This window comes from Rhinopithecus roxellana, chromosome 19, assembly GCF_007565055.1.
Source record: "Rhinopithecus roxellana isolate Shanxi Qingling chromosome 19, ASM756505v1, whole genome shotgun sequence".
Lineage (NCBI taxonomy): Eukaryota > Metazoa > Chordata > Mammalia > Primates > Cercopithecidae > Rhinopithecus > Rhinopithecus roxellana.
The window spans coordinates 56,529,403-56,549,142 of record NC_044567.1 but is presented as its reverse complement, the minus strand read 5'-3'; the positions used below and the strand labels follow the sequence as shown (position 1 = coordinate 56,549,142).

At 46.2% G+C, this 19,740-nt stretch overlaps 1 protein-coding gene across 2 annotated transcripts in view; it reads right to left on the bottom strand.

The window, feature by feature from the left end:
* VPS53 (VPS53 subunit of GARP complex) overlaps positions 1-19,740 on the bottom strand; it is a 168,820-nt gene that overhangs the window by 147,464 nt on the left and 1,616 nt on the right. For both annotated transcript variants that reach the window (XM_010373479.2, XM_030924066.1), the window contains exons 2-4: positions 18,389-18,469; positions 6,684-6,733; positions 4,756-4,822 (exon numbers count right to left, since the gene is read on the bottom strand). In XM_010373479.2, coding sequence (XP_010371781.2) covers positions 4,756-4,822; positions 6,684-6,733; positions 18,389-18,469 — 198 coding nt within the window. The remainder of the gene's footprint in view (positions 1-4,755; positions 4,823-6,683; positions 6,734-18,388; positions 18,470-19,740) is intronic.

Below are 19,740 nucleotides of genomic sequence, written 5' to 3'. Positions count from 1 at the left end.
AATCCCAGCTACTCAGGAGGGTGAGGCAGGAGAATCGCTTGAACCTGGGAGGCGGAGGTTGCAGTAAGCTGAGATCACACCACTGCACTATAGCTTGGGTGGCAAAGCAAGACTCTGTCTCAAAAATAAATAAATAAATAAAGAAGCAGAAAGCACATCTAGGCTGGGCACAGTGGCTCATGCCTATAATCTCAGCATTTTGGGCGGCCGAGGCAGGAGGATCACTTCAGGCCAAGAGTTCAAGACCAGCCTGGGCAACAAAGCAAGAACCCATCTCTACCAAAACTAAAAAATAAAAAATAGCTGTGTGTGGTGGCGCATGCCTGTAGTCCCAGCTACTTCGGAGGCTGAGGTGGGAGAATCACTTGGGCCCAGGAGTTCAAGGTTACCGTGAACAATGATTGCACTCCAGCCTGAGCAAGAGGGCAGGACCCTGTCCCTAAAATAATAATAATAAATATAAATTAAAAAGCAGCACATTAGTTCTGGTTAAACACAATCAAGATTAAATTTATAAAAGGAAAACCTCCTTTTGTCCATGTTGCCACTCCCTTCTGAGTGTTCTTCAGAAGATTAGGAAGCAAATGCTGAAAGCAAACTTCTCTTCTGTTCCAGGGAAGAGGGGAACGCGGGGCCTCTTGACCTATAAAACTCAGTATGTTGGAACATCCATAATTCCACCAAGTCTGCGGCAGTCAAACAGACTCCTTTTAGCAAACCCGCCAGCCAGGGCTGGAGAGCAAGGCTTTCATCCCTAGGAGTTGACAAGGACAGGACCCAAGAGCTCCTTGGAAAAAAAAAAAAGCTTCTACTTCAGTATGCATTACAAACTGCTGGAAAAGACAGATGGGGGCATGACAGGAAAAGCAATTATTTCTTCTGGGCTTCCTTTCTGTCTGGATTCTAAGGAGACGAATACAAAATTCCATCACAGATTGAAATGCTATCTAAACATTCTTGGAAATGTGGTCCTGTTCTCTGAAATACGACCTGCTCTGCTGCGGCAGCCTGCAACCTATCAACACGGGACGGGGGAGAACGCGACATTCCGCCGACTGTCTAATTCGGGTCTGACTCTGCAATACTGCTAGCCTGCAAGAATCCAGAACCACAGGATGAAATGTAAATAACTAAACTAGCCGGGCGAGGTGGCGGCGCCTGTAGTCCCAGCTACTCGGGAGGCTGAGGCAGGAGAATGGCATGAACCCGGGAGGCGGAGCTTGCAGTGAGCTGAGATCCGGCCACTGGACTCCAGCCTGGGTGACAGAGCGAGACTCCGTCTCAAAAAAAAAAAAAAAAAAAGAAAAGTAAATAACTAAAAGATATACATCTATTATACACAGCATGACCCAACAAAAAATGCTGATGAATCACTCGCTATTTTCACATTCTTGAAATTTTAAACATCTATGACTCCCGTATTTTAAGACTTCTAGTGAGCCATTCTAAATGTAAGCTGAACCACACTGAACAAGTAGTGTGACTATTCCCAACAGTAGCAAGTGGGGACTCTTTACGCACAAAGCCAGTTTTAAATCACTTTTAAAGAACACCCACTTGCTCATCAAAATGATATTTTTATGATAAAACGTTTTCATTTATTTATAATTAATAAACAATCTAAGACAAAATATTCAATACGCTTGCATAAAATGTTGGGGGGGGTTTGCTGTTGCTTTTGGAGATGGGGTCTCACTCTGCCACCCGGGCTGGAGTGCAGCAGCACCATTACAGCTCACTGAAGCTTGTACCACCATATCCAGCTAATTCTTTTACCTTTCTGTAGAGATGAGTATTGCTATGTTGCCCAGGCTGGTCTCAAACTCCTGGCCTCAAGTCATCCTCCTGCCTAGACATCCTGAAGTATTGGGATTACAAGCAAGAGCCACTGTGCCCAGCTCAGCTGAATAAAATGTTATTGCACGTGGCCTATGTGCAGTGAAGTACAAAGATGACAAAGACACAGTTCTTACCTTCCAGGAGCTTATAAACATCAAAGGGATGAGACTTGTTCTCTAGTAAGTCAAGGGAGACCCCAAAAGCCAAATGAAAAGTACAAGAATAGGGCTGTGGGATTTATGGAGAAAGGATATCAAGTGATACTAGAATCCATTTTCTCCTCTGTAAAATCAGGGGAATGGCCCAGATGAGTTTTAAATCCTTTTTTTTTTTTTTTTTTTTTTTTTTGAGACGGAGTCTCGCTCTGTCACCCAGGCTGGAGTGCAGTGGCCAGAAATCAGCTCACTGCAAGCTCCGCCCCCCGGGTTTACGCCATTCTCCTGCCTCAGCCTCCAGAGTAGCTGGGACTACAGGCGCCCGCCACCTCGCCCGGCTAGTTTTTTTTTTTTTTTTTTTTTTGTATTTTTTAGTAGAGACGGGGGTTCACCGTATTAGCCAGGATGGTCTCGATCTCCTGACCTCATGATCCGCCCGTCTCGGCCTCCCAAAGTGCTGGGATTACAGGCTTGAGCCACCGCGCCCGGCTTAAATCCTTTCTAATTCAAAATTCTGATTCCTTGATGTATTCAGATGAAGTCGACAGAAAACATCGTCAAGAAACTAGTATCTGAGCTGGCCCTTGGATGGGTAAGATTGGGAAATGCAGCTGCTGAAAGAAATAGGAGGAAAAGCATTTCAAGCACAAAAGAGTCTATAAGCACAGGCCTAGAAAGCACAGGCATGCTCGTGGAGCACAAAGTCTTCGGTGTAGACAGAATACAACAGGAGGCAAAACTGGAAATAGAGACCAGAATTTTGAAAGCCAAGCAAAGGAATTTGGATTTCTTCCTTTCTTTCTTTTTTATTATTATTATTTTTTTAAACAGGGTCTCACTCTGTTTCCCAGGCTGGAGTGCCGTGGTGCGATCATGGCTCATTGCAACCTCGAACTCCCTGGCTCAGCTGATCTTCCTGTCTTGGCCTCCTCAGTAGCTGGCTACAGGCACAGGCCACCACCATGCCCAGCTAATTTTGTACTTTTTGTAGAGACGGGATTTTGTCATGTTGCCCAGGATGGCCTTGAACTCCTAGGCTCAAGTGATCTCTCCGCCTCTGCCTCCCAAAGTGTGGGGACTGCAGGTGTGGGCCACCATGCCTGGCCTTGGATTTCATTTGGTGGCCAGAGCTAACGCAGTGTCTGAAGAGGCAGACAATATGATCAAACACAGACTAGGACAGCTAAGCAGCAGAGTGCAGCTGGAGGGCTTGAGGCCACCCGGTCCCTCTGCAGGACCCCTCTGCAGGTCCCATTCACACAGGCCTCATCTGGCGAAGAAACCATGCTTCATGAAATACAGACAAGACGAGGGAACGAGACCTCGACAGACAAGACGAGGGAAAGAGGACTGAAAACCATGCAAGAGTCCAGAAAACAGGAACACTTTTAGGAACCTAATGTGTCTACACACAAATTCTGAAGATGACAAGAAGGCCAACTACTCACAAACAGGCCAAAGGAAACTGGCTATCACATGGAAAGTGACTATGAAGTGGAAAAAAAAGTGATATAATGTAGCAAAAACAGACAGATGGGAAAACTACAGATGTAAAAGAAAGAGACTCCTAACATCTGTAAACGACTAGCAGAGGAAACAGAATTATCAGAGATCTGGAAACCTCAGCACAGGATTATCCTCCTCCCACTCCAAATCTGGGCAGCAGGATGGACATTTGTAGAAATTAGCTGTCCTAAAAAATGTCCAAGAGGAGAAATCACAGCACTGAAGTGACCGCAAAGGTGCAGTCTTGACCTGAGTTAGTGCTGAGAAGGGAGGACAGGACGCCCTCCCTTAGGTGAGAGAGGATGGCTAGAAAGGCATGCTTAGCATTTCCATTAAGACAGCCGTTCTGAAATACAACGCCTCAACAGAAGAACAGAATCGAATGAAAAGGGAAATGGTTCACAGGTAGCATCTGGCCCCTCAAGTATTAAAGAGTATCTCCCCCTACACACTTTTCCCTATTCCCTCCAACAGCCTCCTTAACCAGATCCAATAGACTTCCGAAACTTTTTTTTTTGTTTTGAAACAGTCTCACCCCTGTGGCCCAGGCTGGAGTGCAGTGGTGCGATCTCGGCTCACTGCACCCTCTGGCTCCCGGGTTCAAGTGACTCCTGCCTCAGCCTCCTGAGTAGCCCGGATTAGAGCAGTGCACCACCACACCCAGCTAATTTTTGTATTTTTAGTAGAGACAGGTTTCGCCATGTTGGCCAGGCTGATCTCAAATTCCTGGCCTCAAGTGATCCACCCACCTCAGCCTCCCAAAGTGCTGGGATTACAGGAGTGAGCCACTGTGCCCAGCCAACTTGTAAAATTTTTAAATGAATCTTGAGTTACCTGCCTGCTGGCAAAGTGAGGTACGAGGAAATCATAACTATGTCAGGTTACTATCTTTTGCAGCCACAAAAGTAATATCAAAACCCCAACAACTTAGCTGACCAATGCAGCAACCTCCTTTAGCCACAGCCCACAAAATAAAAGAGGGCACAAGAGATACCCAACACTAAGGAGAAAGACAAGGAAGCTCCCGTGTTCTCGTCTGGCCTCGAGTGAGCGGTGCCACAGTACAAAGTCCTGGTCCAAGGGACACTAAGTGACAGCACGTGGCTGCTCTGGGCGCCTGCCCTGCCCTGTCCTGCCACGTATGAAACGGCTCAATCAGAAAGTGCTCTGCAAGAAGGCACATCAATGTTTTGGTCATCTGGCTGTCTGGAGAAACTAGGGGAGCATAGGTAATATGAAGGAATAAGTTACTTACTTGCCGTCCATCCTGCCCCACGTTCGTCTGACCTCTTACAACAGTTCGAATATTGTCATCCAGTCTCCTAGCAAAACAGTTCCAAGGATACAGTCATTCAAATACTCTTTATTCTAGGTTGACCAAAGAAAAAAATGAAAGAGTAATTTATCCATCAACTTCTGCAGACTGCACCTAAATGTCCAGAAAACCAAACATGTGTGAGTGACATCAGGAAGGAGGAGGGCAGCCACAGCCGTGTGGGAGGCCAAGCCCAGCGCAGACTGACGCATCACCTTGTTGTTAAAAATGGCTATTTTCACTTCATAGTCAGAGCTGTCTGAAAAGACTAATAAAACTTGCAGGATTTTTCATGGCGTAAATCAGGAATGACAAAGTTCCTAAACCTTTATGTGAACACGCCAGAGAACTCAAATTACCTCACACACAATCCCTTTCTCAGTCCCCTTATGAGGTAGAAAGAGCCAGGGCGATAGACAGAATCAGTGCTTCCCACTCCAGGCCCTGATCATGCAATCTATGTCTGAGGCAGATCGACGGCTTCCAGCTCTTCTGCCCCCACAGTTCACAATGTTTAATCACGGGTCACCACCGAACCCACCAGCAGATCTGTTAGCTGTTATGTGACCAAGGGATACACATGTAAACCCATCTTCACGTCTAAGCCTTGGGAATACAAAAACAGGTAAATCCATAAAAACAGGGAAATAAAGCCATTAAAAAGCCAGTAGAAGGACAGACAGAATGGCTTACACCTGTAATTCCAGCACTTTGGGAGGTGGAGGCGGATGGATCACTTGAGGCCAGGTGTTCAAGACCGGCCTGGCCAACATAGTGAAACACTGTCTCTACTACAAATACAAAAACTAGCTGGGGCATAGTGGTGCATGCCTGTAATTCCAGCTACTTGGGTGGCTGAGGCTTACGAATTGCTTGAACCTGGGAGGCAGAGATTACAGTGAGCTGAAATCACACCACTGCACTCTAGCCTGGGTGACACAGCCAGACTCCATCTCAAAAAAAAAAAAAAAAAAAAAAAAAAATCTAGTAGGTGCGGGAGACAGAGGCAGGCAGATCGCTTGAGCTCAGGAGTTCTAGAACAGCTTAGCCAACAAGGCGAAACCCCATCTCTACAAAAAATACAAAAAATAGTGAAGTATGGTGGTGTGCACCTGTAGTCCCAGCTACTTGGGAGGCTGAGGTGGGAGGATCACTTGAGCCCAGGAGTTCAAGGCTGCAGTGAGCTGTAACTGCACCACTGCACTCCAGCCTGGGGCACAGAGTAAGACCTTGTTTCAAAACAAAAAAACTGAAAAAAAAGAAAAAAAAGTCTATCAGAAAAGCTTTTGCCTCCTTCTAAAATTACAAAAGCTGTTTTGAATAGACTCTGTCACAGCTCCCTTCCTTTTGTATGAATAATTGAAGACTGGCCAAAGAATTGAGTTCCTTGCCACAAAGTTTATACGGATAAAATAATTGTATGATCAGGTGCGGTGGCTCCAGCCTGTAATCCCAGCACTTTGGGAAGCCAAGGCCAGTGGATCACTTGAGGTCAGGAGTTCAAGACCAGCCTGACCAACATGGTTAAACCTCGTCTCTACCAAAAATACAAAATTTGCCAGGCGTGGTGGCTCACACCTGTAATCCCAGCTACTTGGGAGGCTGAGGTAGGACAATGACTTGAATCCGGGAGGTGGAAGTTGCAGTGAGCCAAGATCGCACCACTGCACTCCAGCCTGGGCAATGAGCGAAAATCCATCTCAAAAATAAATAAATAAATAAATGAAAATAAAAAAAGGAACTACATTACCATCTATGGCAAACTTGAGATTCCAGTGCTCTCACAGAAAAATGTGATCCAGAATGTGATTAACTAAATTAACAACATACTTTTCATTAATGATGAACAATCACACAATGTTACTTACCTTATTTTCAGCCTAATTTTGTTCACGACTTCATCTATGTTCGCCAGAGACTACAATAAAGAAGAAACAGTGCCCAGCTGTTAGTCCACTTCCTGGAATTCCTCTTTCCCAGGGAAATGATGTGCTCTAACAGCTACTTACGAAAGCTCAAAAACTTTAATCACGTGGTACGAGCTTTGCTTTAAAAAAGTAAAGCAGTAGTTGGAAGGTACTGGCAAATCTAGCCCAGCCCGTTTTTTGTCAATAAAGTTTTATTGGAACACAGCCACGCCCATTCACTTGCGTCCTGCCTCCGGCTGCTCTTGAGCAACAGTGGCGTTAGGCAGTTGTGAAAGACACTGTAGAGCCACAAAGCCTAGAATATTCACTACCTGGACCTTTGTAAAAAAGTTTGCTGACCGTGGTATATGTGATTGTGACAAATTCATGTAACAAAATACAGCAACAAAAATGAATGAACACACACCACCATAGACAGAAAAAAAGCCGGACACAAGAGGACATAGGATACGATTTCACTAACACAATTCTCCTGTGTTAGAAGCGAGGACTGTGGTTATCTCTGGGGGAAGATAGTGACAGTGAAGAGGCAAGGAAAGGCCTTCTGAAGTTTTTTTAAATGGTTTATTTCTTGATCTGGGTGGCGGTGACATGGCTAAGTTTATTTTGTGAAAATTCATCAAGCTGTACCCTTAAGATTTGTGTACTCTTCTGTATTATGTTATACTTCAATAAATACACAAATTTATTTTTTAGTATATAGATTCATTAGAAAAAAGTCTGGAAGGATAAATAGGAGTAGTTGTAATCTATTAGTAGTTACAGCATTAGTAGCTATAATCTATCAACTACATATTACAATATGAAAAGAAGGGATTTCAAATTTTGCTTCTTGGGCCGGGTGCAGTGGCTCATGCCTGTAATTCCAGCACTTTGGGAGGGCGAGGTGGGCGGATCACCTGAGGTCAGGAGTTTGAGACCAGCCTGACTGTCATTGGCGAAACCCCATCTCTACTGAAAATACAAAAAAAGGCCGGGCGCGGTGGCTCACACCTGTAATCCCAGCACTTTGGAAGGCCGAGGCGGGCGGATCACAAGGTCTGTAGATCGAGACCACAGTGAAACCCCGTCTCTACAAAAAAAAAAATACAAAAAAAAAATTAGCCGGGCGCGGTGGCAGGCGCCTGTAGTCCCAGCTACTCAGGAGGCTGAGGCAGGAGAATGGCATGAACCCGGGACGCGGAGCTTGCAGTGAGCTGAGATCCGGCCACTGCACTCCAGCCTGGATGACAGAGCGAGACTCTGTCTCAAAAAAAAAAAAAAAAAAATACAAAAAATATATATATATATTAGCCGGGCGTGGTGGAGGGCGCCTGTTATCCCAACTACTCAAGAGGCTGAAGCAGGAGAATCGCTTGAACCCAAGAGGCGGAGGTTGCAATGAGCTGAGATCAGGCCGTTGCACTCCCGCCTGGGCAACAAGAGCAAAACTCCTTCTCAAAAAAAAAAAAAAAAAAAGTCTTTTTGTCTGTATTTTATAATTATTGACTATGCACTAGTACTGTGACTATAATAAAGCTTATTATAATGACAAAACAAAGGGATCACTTCTGACCTTAGAGATGAGAAAATGTGAGGAAACGGTGCCCCCTAATGGACGAGATGAGGTACAATTTTACAGTACTATTCTAATTCTAGTTTTCAAAATACAATTTAATAAATCCTCTTTCTCTCTCCCTTAACAAATATTTTATCTCAGAAGGAATTAGGGATATTGCAGGAAATATGCTTATAAATTGCTTCTGGCTACCTCTGAGGGGAGGAGGAGGCTAGGTGCCTTCCAGGAGCAGGTCTGGTAAGAGAAACGGGCCCTGAGTGTTTGAGATGTCAGACTGGGTCGTCACAGCTCATCTTACTGTGCTGACTAAGCCAAGTTACTCAGAATTTTCAGAAATCCAAGACCAGCTTGAGGTAAAAATGAATCTCTGGCTGGGCGTGATGGCTTATGCCTGTAATCCCAGCACTTTGGGAGGCTAAGGTGGGAGGATCACTCAAACCCAGGAATTCAAGACCAGCCCAGACAGACTCCATCTCTCCAAAAAATAAAAAAGTTAGCCAGGTGTAGTGGCGGGTGCCTGTAGTCCCAGGTACTCAGGAGGGTGAGGTGGGAGGATCACTTGAGCCCAGGTCGAGGCTGCAGTGAGCCATGTTTGCACCACTGCACTCCAGCCTGGGTTAAACAGCCCTGTCTCAAAAAACAAAAAAAAAAGAATCTTAAACAAGAGAAATTAATTTATATATAATTCATATATACCTATATTTTTGTGTGTGATGGAGACTAGCTCTGTCACAAGGCTGGAGTGCAATGGCACGATCTCAGCTCACTGCCAGACTCCCTGGTTCAAGTGATTCTCCTGCCTCAGCCTCCCGAGTAGCTGGGATTACAAGCACATGCCACCAGGCCCAGTTAATTTTTGTATTTTTAGTAGAGATGGGGTTTCACCATGTTAGCCAGGCTGGTCTCGATCTGCTGACCTTGTGATCTGCCCGCCTTGGCCTCCCAAAGTGCTGGGATTACAGGCATCAGCCACTGTGCCTGGCCAAGAGGAAAATATTTCTAATATCATTTTATGATAGCAAGTATTTTTATAATATCAAATAGCCTACCTTTAAGATGGCAGCTCCCTCTGTCACCTAGGCTGGAGTGCAGTGGTGCTTACTGTAACCTCAAACTCCTGGGCTCAAGCAATCCTCCCACCCCAGCCTCCTGAGTGGCTGGGAACACAGGTATGTGCACGAAGCCTGGCTAATTTTCCTATTTTGTTATAGACACAGGGTCTTGCTGTGTCGCCCAAGCTGATCTTGAATTCCTGGCTTCAAGCAACGCTCCTGCTTTGGCCTCCCATCGCACTGGGATTACAGGCATGAGGCAGCACACCTGGCCCTATAATATCATTTTTATAATATAATGAATGTAGCTATTAAAAAGAACAGAGGCGGGTGTGGAGGCTTATGTCTGTCCTTTGGGAGGCTGAGGTGGGTGGACTGCTTGAGCCCAAGAGTTAGAGACCAAACTGGACAACGCGGTGAAACTCCGTCTCCACAAAAAAATAGAAAAATTAGCTGGTGTGGTGGCTCACGCCTGTAGTACTAGATACTTATGAGGCTGAGGACAGAAGACTGACTGAGCCTGGGAGTTGCAGGGCACAGTGAGCTGTGATGGAGCCACTGCACTGTAGCCTGGAAAATGAGTGAGAATCTCAAAAAGAAAAAAAAAATAAAAATAAAAACAGGCTGGGCACGGTGGCTCACGCCTGTAATCCCAGCACTTTGCAAGGCCGAAGTGGGCAGATCACAAGGTCAGGAGTTCGAGACCAGCCAGGTCAATATGGTGAAACACCGTCTCTACTAAAAATACAAAAAAAAATTAGCCAGGCGTGGTGGCAGTTGCCTGTAATCCCAGCTACTCAGGAGGTTGAGGCAGGAGAATTGCTTGAACCTGGGAGGCGGAGGTTGCAGTGAGCCGAGATCACGCCACTACACTCCAGCCCGGGCAAGAGTGAGACTCCGTCTCAATAAATAAATAAATAAATAAATAAATAAATAAACAAATAAACAAATAAATAAGAAGAGAAAGAAATATCCTAAAGTTATAATATTTGATTATTAGGTGGCCCTTGGGTGACTGTTTTTCCTTCATTTCCAGGCTTTCTGTTGCGGGGGCAAAAGGGAAAGGCTGCTAGCATTTAGTGTGGGTCTCTTAGGCAACAATTGTAGGCACTTCCCAGGAATGATTTCCCTCGATCCCCTCTGCCATGCCAGGCACACTCTTCTCCTCTTCAATGTTAAGACTGGGAAATACGAAGACCGGCGTGGTGGCTCACGCCTGTAATCCCAACACTTTGGGAGGCTGAGGTGGGTGGGTTGCCTGAGCTCAGGAGTTCAAGACCAGCCTGGGCAACCTGGCAAAACCCTGTCTCTACCAAAAATACAAAAAATTACCTGGGCGTGCTGGTGCACACCTGTGGTCCCAGCTACTCAGGAGGCTGAGGTGGGAGGATGGCTTGAGCCCGGGAGGCAGAGGTTGTAGTGAGCCGAGATCACACCACTACATTCCAACCTGGGTAACAGAGGGGGAACCCGCCTCAAATAAAAAAACACATCAGAAATGTGCTCTGAAAGGACAGGTGCTTTGCCTGAAGCTGCAGAGTCCTCTTTCTTACTCTATGATCTACCTCTAACGCAATGGTTCTCGACCTAATTTTCCTGCGCACCAAGACACCTGACAGCTATGACACACTCACTCCCATCAGTTCAGTGTCTGGCTATGACAGTGATCCTCACCAGGGCTGAGGGCCTCTCCTGGAGTTGGGGAAAAGCCCTGTGGGAATGCACATTGGCTGGGCAGAGGGGTTTATCCTAGCTTTGAGAATCACACATCTCGTTTAGTTACAATGTAGCTGTACAGTTTTAATTAATTTTTTAATGTTTTAGTTATTGAAAAATATTTCCTGATTCTAAAGGTAATTCTTGACAATTAGAGAAAATAAGTCATCTGCACACCCAGGACAGTATGACCACAATCAGAATTTTTGCATATTGCCTTCTACTATGAAACTATCTAGCTATACAAAAATAAACTGGGATAAGCAATTTGGCATCTTTTTTATTATTTTCATTTTTTTAAAGGCATGATCTCATTCTGTCGCCCAGGTTGGAGTGCAGTGGCACGATCTCAGCTGACTGCAACTTCCACCTCCCAGGCTCAAGTGATCTTCCTGCCTCAGCGATCCACCCGCCTTGGCCGCCCAAAGTGCTGGGATTGGAGAATAGAGCCGTGAGCCGGACCTTGGGTTTTTTCTCTTAACAACACAGATCCAGAGCATTTCTGGGGTCACCAAAAACTCTTTAGAAACCTCCCCGTTTCACTCTTTTCTCAAACTTCCTAAGTATGTTAGCTTTATATTAGTTTTTCATAAATTTCATTTAGTTTCCTCTAATCAAACTTTCAAATGATGATTTTCAGTTGAATTAATTAATCAGGAAATTTAAAAGGTTTTCTCGACCACTGTCACCAAACTTGGCTACTATTTAAAGCCCAACAGGCCGGGCGCGGTGGCTCAAGCCTGTAATCCCAGCACTTTGGGAGGCCGAGACGGGCGGATCATGAGGTCAGAAGATCGAGACCATCCTGGCTAACACGGTGAAAACCCGTCTCTACTAAAAAAATACAAAAAATTAGCCGGGCGAGATGGCGGGTGCCTGTAGTCCCAGCTACTCGGGAGGCTGAGGCGAGAGAGTGGCGTAAACCCAGGAGGCGGAGCTTGCAGTGAGCTGAGATCCGGCCACTGCACTCCAGCCTGGGCGACAGAGCGAGACTCCGTCTAAAAAAAAAAAAAAAAAAAAAAAGCCCAACAGGCACTCTGCTGCATGGAAAATCCAGGCTCCTCTCAGACCTGGCCCAGTAAAACAGAAAGAGGCATCCATTCCAGGCCACCCGACAGGCTCCAGACAGCCAGACACACAAGTACGTCCACTCCTCGACAGGCTCCAGAAAGCCACAGACACACAAGTACATCCACTCCTCGACAGGCTCCAGACAGCCAGACACACAAGTACGTCCACTCCTCGACAGGCTCCAGACAGCCACAGGCGCACAAGTACGTCCTCTCAACAGCAATGTATTCTCACCCTCCTCCTCACAGTAACACTAATAAATTCACTCTTGATACACTGAACTCTACTTTAAACCATGTACACTCATAATTTACAAGTGTTTACTGTAGGTCCATGAGGTATACACATGGTTTTTGCCTTGCAAGATCTAACAATAGTTAAAGTATAAGCTATTCCACTTTTCATTAAGATCCACGGGAATCTGGCTTGGTAGATGACCTGCTAAGTGAAACTCTTGAGACTACAGAAGTAAAGACAACCCTATTTCACAAATTTTCTGAGTCACTCTAAGAAACGTGACTATACATTATCATATACATGGGGCACACGTAGACAAGACAGAGAGCTGAATCTGTGGAACGACAAATATCTTGAGTTTTCAGTAGTTTTAAAAAAATATAGCACATACACAAACACCACAAGAGGTGAGAACCTGGTGGTTTCCTACATAATTTTCAAATCTAACACATCTTTTTGTTTTGGTGAATCAGCAACTACTATCTTTACCGTAGCTATTCCCAAATGTCTATCTCCAGCTAATTCCTAAAATTCCCCTTTCATACAAAATGATGAGCTATAAAGGCTTTTTGTGAAATCTCAGAAAAGACAATCACACAGTATATCATCTTTTAAACTTTGTTTTAAAAATCAGTATGTCCATTAAAAAAAGTTTGGAAGGATCTGCCAAGATAGTCACAATAACGGGGATCATGAGCTCCAGGACACGCAAATACCCAACTACTTATTTCCACCTGGATGACCTGAGTACGCTCAAACTCGGGCTCACCCTTACACCCCACTCCAGCCCTACTTGCCACTGAAACCTGCTCTTTCTCCTCACACTCAGAAACTGGGTAAAGCGTAAAGCTGCCAACACCCACCCAGTCAGCCAAACCTGGCTACCTAGAAACCAAAGTTCAAAATCCTTAACTTACGGTCACGCACAGTGGCTCAAATCTATAATCCTAGCACTCTGAGAGGCTGAGGCAGGAGGGTGGCTTGAGGCCAGGAGTTCAAGACCAGTCTGGGCAACACAGCAAAGCCCAGTCCATAAAAAAAAAAATTAAAAATCAGCTGGGGCTGGGCGTGGTGGCTCACGCCTGTAATCGCAACACTTTGGGAGGCCGGGGTGGATGGATCATGAGGTCAGGAGATCAAGACCATCCTGGCCAACATGGTGAAACCCCATCTCTATTAAAAATACAGAAATTAGCTGGGTGTGGTGGTACGTGCCCGTAATCCTAGTTACTCAGGAGGCTGAGGCAGGGGAATTGCTTGAACCAGGGAGTCGGAGGTTGTGGTGAGCCGAGATGGTGCCACCCCACCCCAACCTAGTGACAGAGCAAGACTCAGTCTCAAAACAATAATAATAATAATGATCAGCTGGGTGTGGTGGCACACACCTGTAGTGCCAGCTACTGAGGAGGCTGAAGTGCGAGGATTGCCTGCGTCCAGGAATTTGAGGTTGCAGTGAGCTATGATTGTACCACTGCACTCCAGCCTGGGCAAGAGGGCGAGACCCCATGTCAAAAAAAAAAAAAAAAAATCACTAACTTGGCCTGTAGTACTCAGCGAAAACACCACTTCCTCAAGGGAGTAAGCCTTTCCAATCCATCACGACCAAGTAAGGCCCTGGGTTCTGCTGTCACTGTATTTGGCATGCTTCCTTCATGGCAATGCTATCACACTGAAGTTGAGCGTTCTTTATCTTTCTGTGCCTCATTATTCTCACTGTTAAATAAGAAGGATAACAAAGTGGAGCGTTCTTTTTTTTTTTTTTGAGACGGAGTCTTGCTCTGCCGCCCAGGCTGGAGTGCAGTGGCCGGATCTCAGCTCACTGCAAGCTCCGCCTCCCGGGTTCACGCCATTCTCCTGTCTCAGCCTCCCGAGTAGCTGGGACTACAGGTGCCCGCCTCGTCGCCCGGCTAGTTTTTTGTATTTTCTAGTAGAGACGGGGTTTCACCGTGTTAGCCAGGATGGTCTCGATCTCTTGACCTCGTGATCCGCCCGTCTCGGCCTCCCAAAGTGCTGGGATTACTGGCTTGAGCCACCACGCCCGGCCAAAGTTTTCTTTTTTTTTTTTTTCTTTTTTTGAGACGGAGTCTCGCTCTGTCGCCCAGGCTGGAGTGCAGTGGCCGGATCTCAGCTCACCGCAAGCTCCGCCTCCCGGGTTCACGCCATTCTCCTGTCTCAGCCTCCCGAGTAGCTGGGACTACAGGCACCCGCCACCTCACCCGGCTAGTTTTTTGTATTTTTTAGTAGAGACGGGGTTTCACCATGTTAGCCAGGATGGTCTCGATCTCCTGACCTCGTGATCCACCCGTCTCGGCCTCCCAAAGTGCTGGGATTACAGGCTTGAGCCTAGAATGGTGTTGGGTACACAGGAAATATCCAGTAAAGATTACTATTACAGTTGCAGTAAAGGTTATATAAGAGCAAGTAACAAATAATATTTAAAAATTACACAAGCAAGTCAGGCCGGGTGCGGTGGCTCACGCCTGTAATCCCAGCGCTTTGGGAGGCTGAAGTGGGCAGATCCCAAGGTCAAGAGATCGAGACCATCCTGGCCAACACGGTGAAACCCCGTCTCTACTAAAAATACAAAACTTAGCCAGGTGTGGTGGCGGGTGCCTGCAATCCCAGCTGCTCAGGAGGCTGAGGCAGGAGAATCACTTGAACCCAGGAGGCAGAGGTTGCAGTGAGCCAAGATCATGCCATTGCACTCCAGCCTGGGGGACAATAACGAGACTTTGTCTCAAAAAAAAAAAAAAAAAAAGAAAATCAGTTGTGTGAAAAATATTTGGGCCAGGTGCAGTGGCTCATGCCTGTAATCTCAGCATTTTGGGAGGCCGAGGTGGGAGGATCACATTAGCTCAGGAGTTCAAGACCAGCCTGGGCTTCGTAGTGAGATCTTGTTTCTACTAAACAATTTTAAAAATCAGCTGTGTGTGGTGGCATGCGCCTGTAGTACCAGCTACTCAGAAGGCCAATGTGTGGGGAGCGCTAGAGCTCGGGAGTTCAAGGCTGCTATGATTGTGCCACTGCGCTCCGGCCTGGGCAACAGAGTAACACTCTGTTTCAAAAAAAAGGAAGAAAGAAAAAAAGCATTTCACTGAGAGGCATGTGGTCTCCAAAAAACTGGCGACCATAAGCCTAGAGGACACAGATCTTCCAGGATCCTCGCTCTCCCTCCTCAGCCTCATCTCCTGCGAGTCTCTGTTCACGGTGCACATCTTGTGTCTCCTGTTTCTGCGCCTTGGTCCTGTGTTTAGAAGGGCCTTCTGTAGCATCCAGCCCTACAGGGTCTTGCGGGTTTTCTCTTTGTGTGCGGAGATGAGAGATTGTAGAAAGAAAGACACAGAACTAAGAAGTAGCAGGAAAGACAGCTGGGCCCAGGGGACCACCACCACCAGTGCACGGAGTCCAACAGTGGCCTCGAATGCCTGGACGCACTGCTACGGATTGCATACAATGCAAAGGGGCAGGGAAAGGAGTGTGAGTCATCTCAAATGATGGATAAGGTCAAGCAAGTCACATGTCCACGTGACAGGGGGCCCTTCCCTTTGTGGTAGCTGAAGCAGAGAGAGAGGACAGCATAGGTCAGCATTTTTTCTATCCACTTATCAGAAAGATCAAAGACTTTAATGCTTTCACTAATTCTGCTACTGCTATCTTCTAAGAACTTAAAAGGAGGAGCCAGGTGTACAGACGGGACAGGAAAGTGGACCAGGAGCATGACCATTGAAACACAGCACCAAAGGGGGACATTTAAGCCTCCGGATGACTGCGGGCAGGCCTGGCTAATGTCAGGCCTCCCACAAGAGCTGGTGGAGCAGAGTGTTCTCTAACTCCCCCAGGGAAAGGGAGACTCCCCTTCACAGTCCGCTAAGTAACGGGTGCCTTTCCAGGCACTGGCGCTACCGCTAGACCAAAGTGCCTTCAAGTGGCCCTTACCCAGGCATGACAGAGGGCTCTCACTCTTGTCTTCTGGTCACTTCTCACAATGTTCCTTCAGCTCCTAACTCTGTATGGCCTGGTTTTTCCTTGGTTATAATAATTAAACAAAGATCAATACTAAAGACTAACGATTGATAATATCCATATATAATCATCTCTATATCCTATTTCTATTATAACTTTTCTTATTCTAACTATTTTCTTTATCATACTGGAACAGGTTGTACCTTCAGTCTCTTCCCTCAGCACCTGTGTTGCTTTCCGCCCATACCTTCCTTCCCTCATCATCCTGGAAGAGACACCTGGCTGCTGGCTCTGTCTAGAATACTGTCCTGCCAGACTGCTGCAAGCTTGACTCCTCTCTGTCCCTCAGGTCTCAGTGTAGAAGGAACCACTTCACAGAGAGCTTCCCATTAAGCTCCTTTATCTAAACGACCTCCCGCCCGTCCATCACGCTCTATCACTGAACCTGCTTGGTATCACAGCCACCATGTCTGATCATCTATAGTGTATCTGTTGATTTATTTCTTGTCTTCCTCCCTACACTAGACTCCATGAGACCAAGACCAGATCTGTCATGTTTACATTTCTCCCTCGTTTCTAAAAATAGTACCTGACACTTAGTAGACATTTAATAAACGGCGGCTACGTTTTACTAAATACAAGAATGAATCTCTTAAGCTCGGCAGACAGGCTACCTCCTCTCTGAAGTTGTCATCTTCCTTGGAAGAACTGGTCTTTGTTTCCTTACCGCACTGTCCCATCGTCACTTACGGCATTCACCAGGGTCTCCCACCACTTGACCCTGCACACCTCAAGGGCATGGACTGGATCTTATTCATCTCTGTACCCCCAGCACCTGGCACAGTGACTGACAACACATGACAGGCACCTACTGAACAAATGCTGACTGAAGAAATGAAAACTAAGCGGAACTCTCACTGCTCTTCTCCCAACTCTGCTGCTTCCAATTCTGGTCTACTCCTCACCCAAACACCCAAAAACCAATTTGGAAAGAAAATCCATCTCTATAGGCAAATCACCGGACAAAAAAATAATAAAACATAAAGCCTAAAAATTTTCTCTTGAGGCTGGGCACAGTGGCTCACACCTGTAATCCCAGCACTTTGGGAGGCTGAGGCGGGCAGATCACAAGGTCAGGAGACTGAGACAAGCCTGGCCAACATGGTGAAACCCCGTCTCTACTAAAAACACAAAAATTAGCCGGGCGTGGTGGTGAGTGCCTATAGTCCCAGCTACTCAGGAGGCTGAGGCATAAGAATCGCTTGAACCTGGGAGGCAGAGACTGCAGTGAGCCGAGACCATGCCATTGCACTCCAGCCTGAGTGACAAGAGCAAAACTCCATCTCAAAAAAACTAATAAATAAAAATAAAAATTTACATCTTGAAATAGAGGAGAAGCCGGGCGCAGTGGCTCAAGCCTGTAATCCCAGCACTTTGGGAGGCCGAGACGGGCAGATCACGAGGTCAGAAGATCGAGACCATCCTGGCTAACACGGTGAAACCCCGTCTCTACTAAAAAATACAAAAAACTAGCCGGGCGAGGTGGCGGGTGCCTGTAGTCTCAGCTACTCGGGAGGCTGAGGCAGGAGAATGGTGTAAACCCGGGAGGCGGAGCTTGCAGTGAGCTGAGATCCGGCCACTGCACTCCAGCCTGGGCGACAGAGCGAGACTCTGTCTCAAAAAAAAAAAAAAAAAGAAAGAAATAGAGGTGAAAGTGGCTTCATGATTCTGGGCTTCTCCTGCCTGCCTCACCCCCACCTTTCCCCACTACATTATAAAAATCCCTTCCACTTTCCATTACAACAGAAAATTTGGGAGGACTCTCACAACCTAAGGGTACAATTATTATTAATATGTTCACTATACAATGAATTCCATTCCAACACAGTGTAGCTCACTGCCCCAGGTGGTGACGATGGCGTTTGATTTGAATTTGACTCTCCCTTGTTTATCAAGGGCCCGTAGATGATCTAGTGTAGCACGCGAAGCATGACACCCAGGATGTGCCAGAAGCCGCTGAAAGGAGGGAAACCCGAAACTCTACTTACTTGCTCTGTTGGGAACAGGGTATTGATATACTCGACAGCATTGAAATCTGCTCGATCTAGAGGGTCTTGGCTTGGAAACACCTATATAGAAAGAGAGGATTATACATAAAAACAGGTAGTATATCGTAAATATATATATATAATTTTAATTTGTCAATTAAAAGGAAAATAAAGGGCCGGGCATGGTGACTCAAACCCGTAATCACAGCACTTTGGGAGGCCAGGGCGGGTGGATCACCTGAGGTCAGTCTCTACTAAAAATACAAAAATTAGCTGGGTGTCGTGGTGCACACCTGTAATCCCAGCTACTCAGGAGGCTGAGGCAGGAGAATCACTTGAACCCAGAAGGTGGGGGTTGCGTGAGCCAAGATCACACCACTACACTCCAGTCTGGGCGACAGAGCAAGACTCTGTCTCAAAATAAAATAAAATAAATAAATAAATAAAAGGCTGGGTGGATCGCCTGAGCTCAGGAGTTGGAGACTGGCCAGGGCAACATGGCGAAACCACATCTCTACAAAAAAAAAAATTAGCTGGGCACCATGGCACATGCCTGTCGTAGTCCCAGCTACCTGGGAGGCTGGGGTGGGAGGATCACCGGAGCCCAGAAGGTAAAGTTGCAGTGAGCAGAGACTGTACCACTGAACTTTAACCTGGGTGACAGGGTGAGATCCTGTCTCAAAAACAGTCCACCTCTGAGAAATATAGCTAACTCCCTAACAACCTGAAGAACATGCAACAAGGAGGATGATACAAGCGGCCAAATTATCTGCTGGACACTGGGTCTCACCAGCTTGATAGAGTTATAACTGTGGGAAGCCACTTCATCTCTGAAGAAGTCTTCCAAAGAAATACAGAGCCAAAGAATCAAAATGTCTTCTAAGACAACTGTTAGAAAAGTTGAAGCCTTCTACCATATCAAGGGGAGGTGGATGAGAAGCAAGACCCTGTCTCAAACACACACACACACGTACACACATACACACACACCTCTATAAATGGGACAATACATTACTTAGTACAGTGGCAGGCCCACGGTAAGTATTAAGAGTCAACACATGTCAACTACTGGTACAGTGGAAGTCATGTTTAACTTAGACACGAACCTGGGAGGCGGAGCTTGCAGGGAGCCGAGACTGCGCCACTGCACTCCAGCCTGGGCGACAGAGCAAGACTCCGTCTCAAAAAAAAAAAAAAAGAAAAGAAAAGGGCTTCTCAGGGTCCATTAAATAAGACATAATGGAATTGTCCATTTCCTCAATCATAAATCCCTTTCTTAAATCATGTAACTTCATGACAATTCCTTTAAGGGAGATTTTCTCCCTTTATCAGGAGCAATACCATGCAGTATT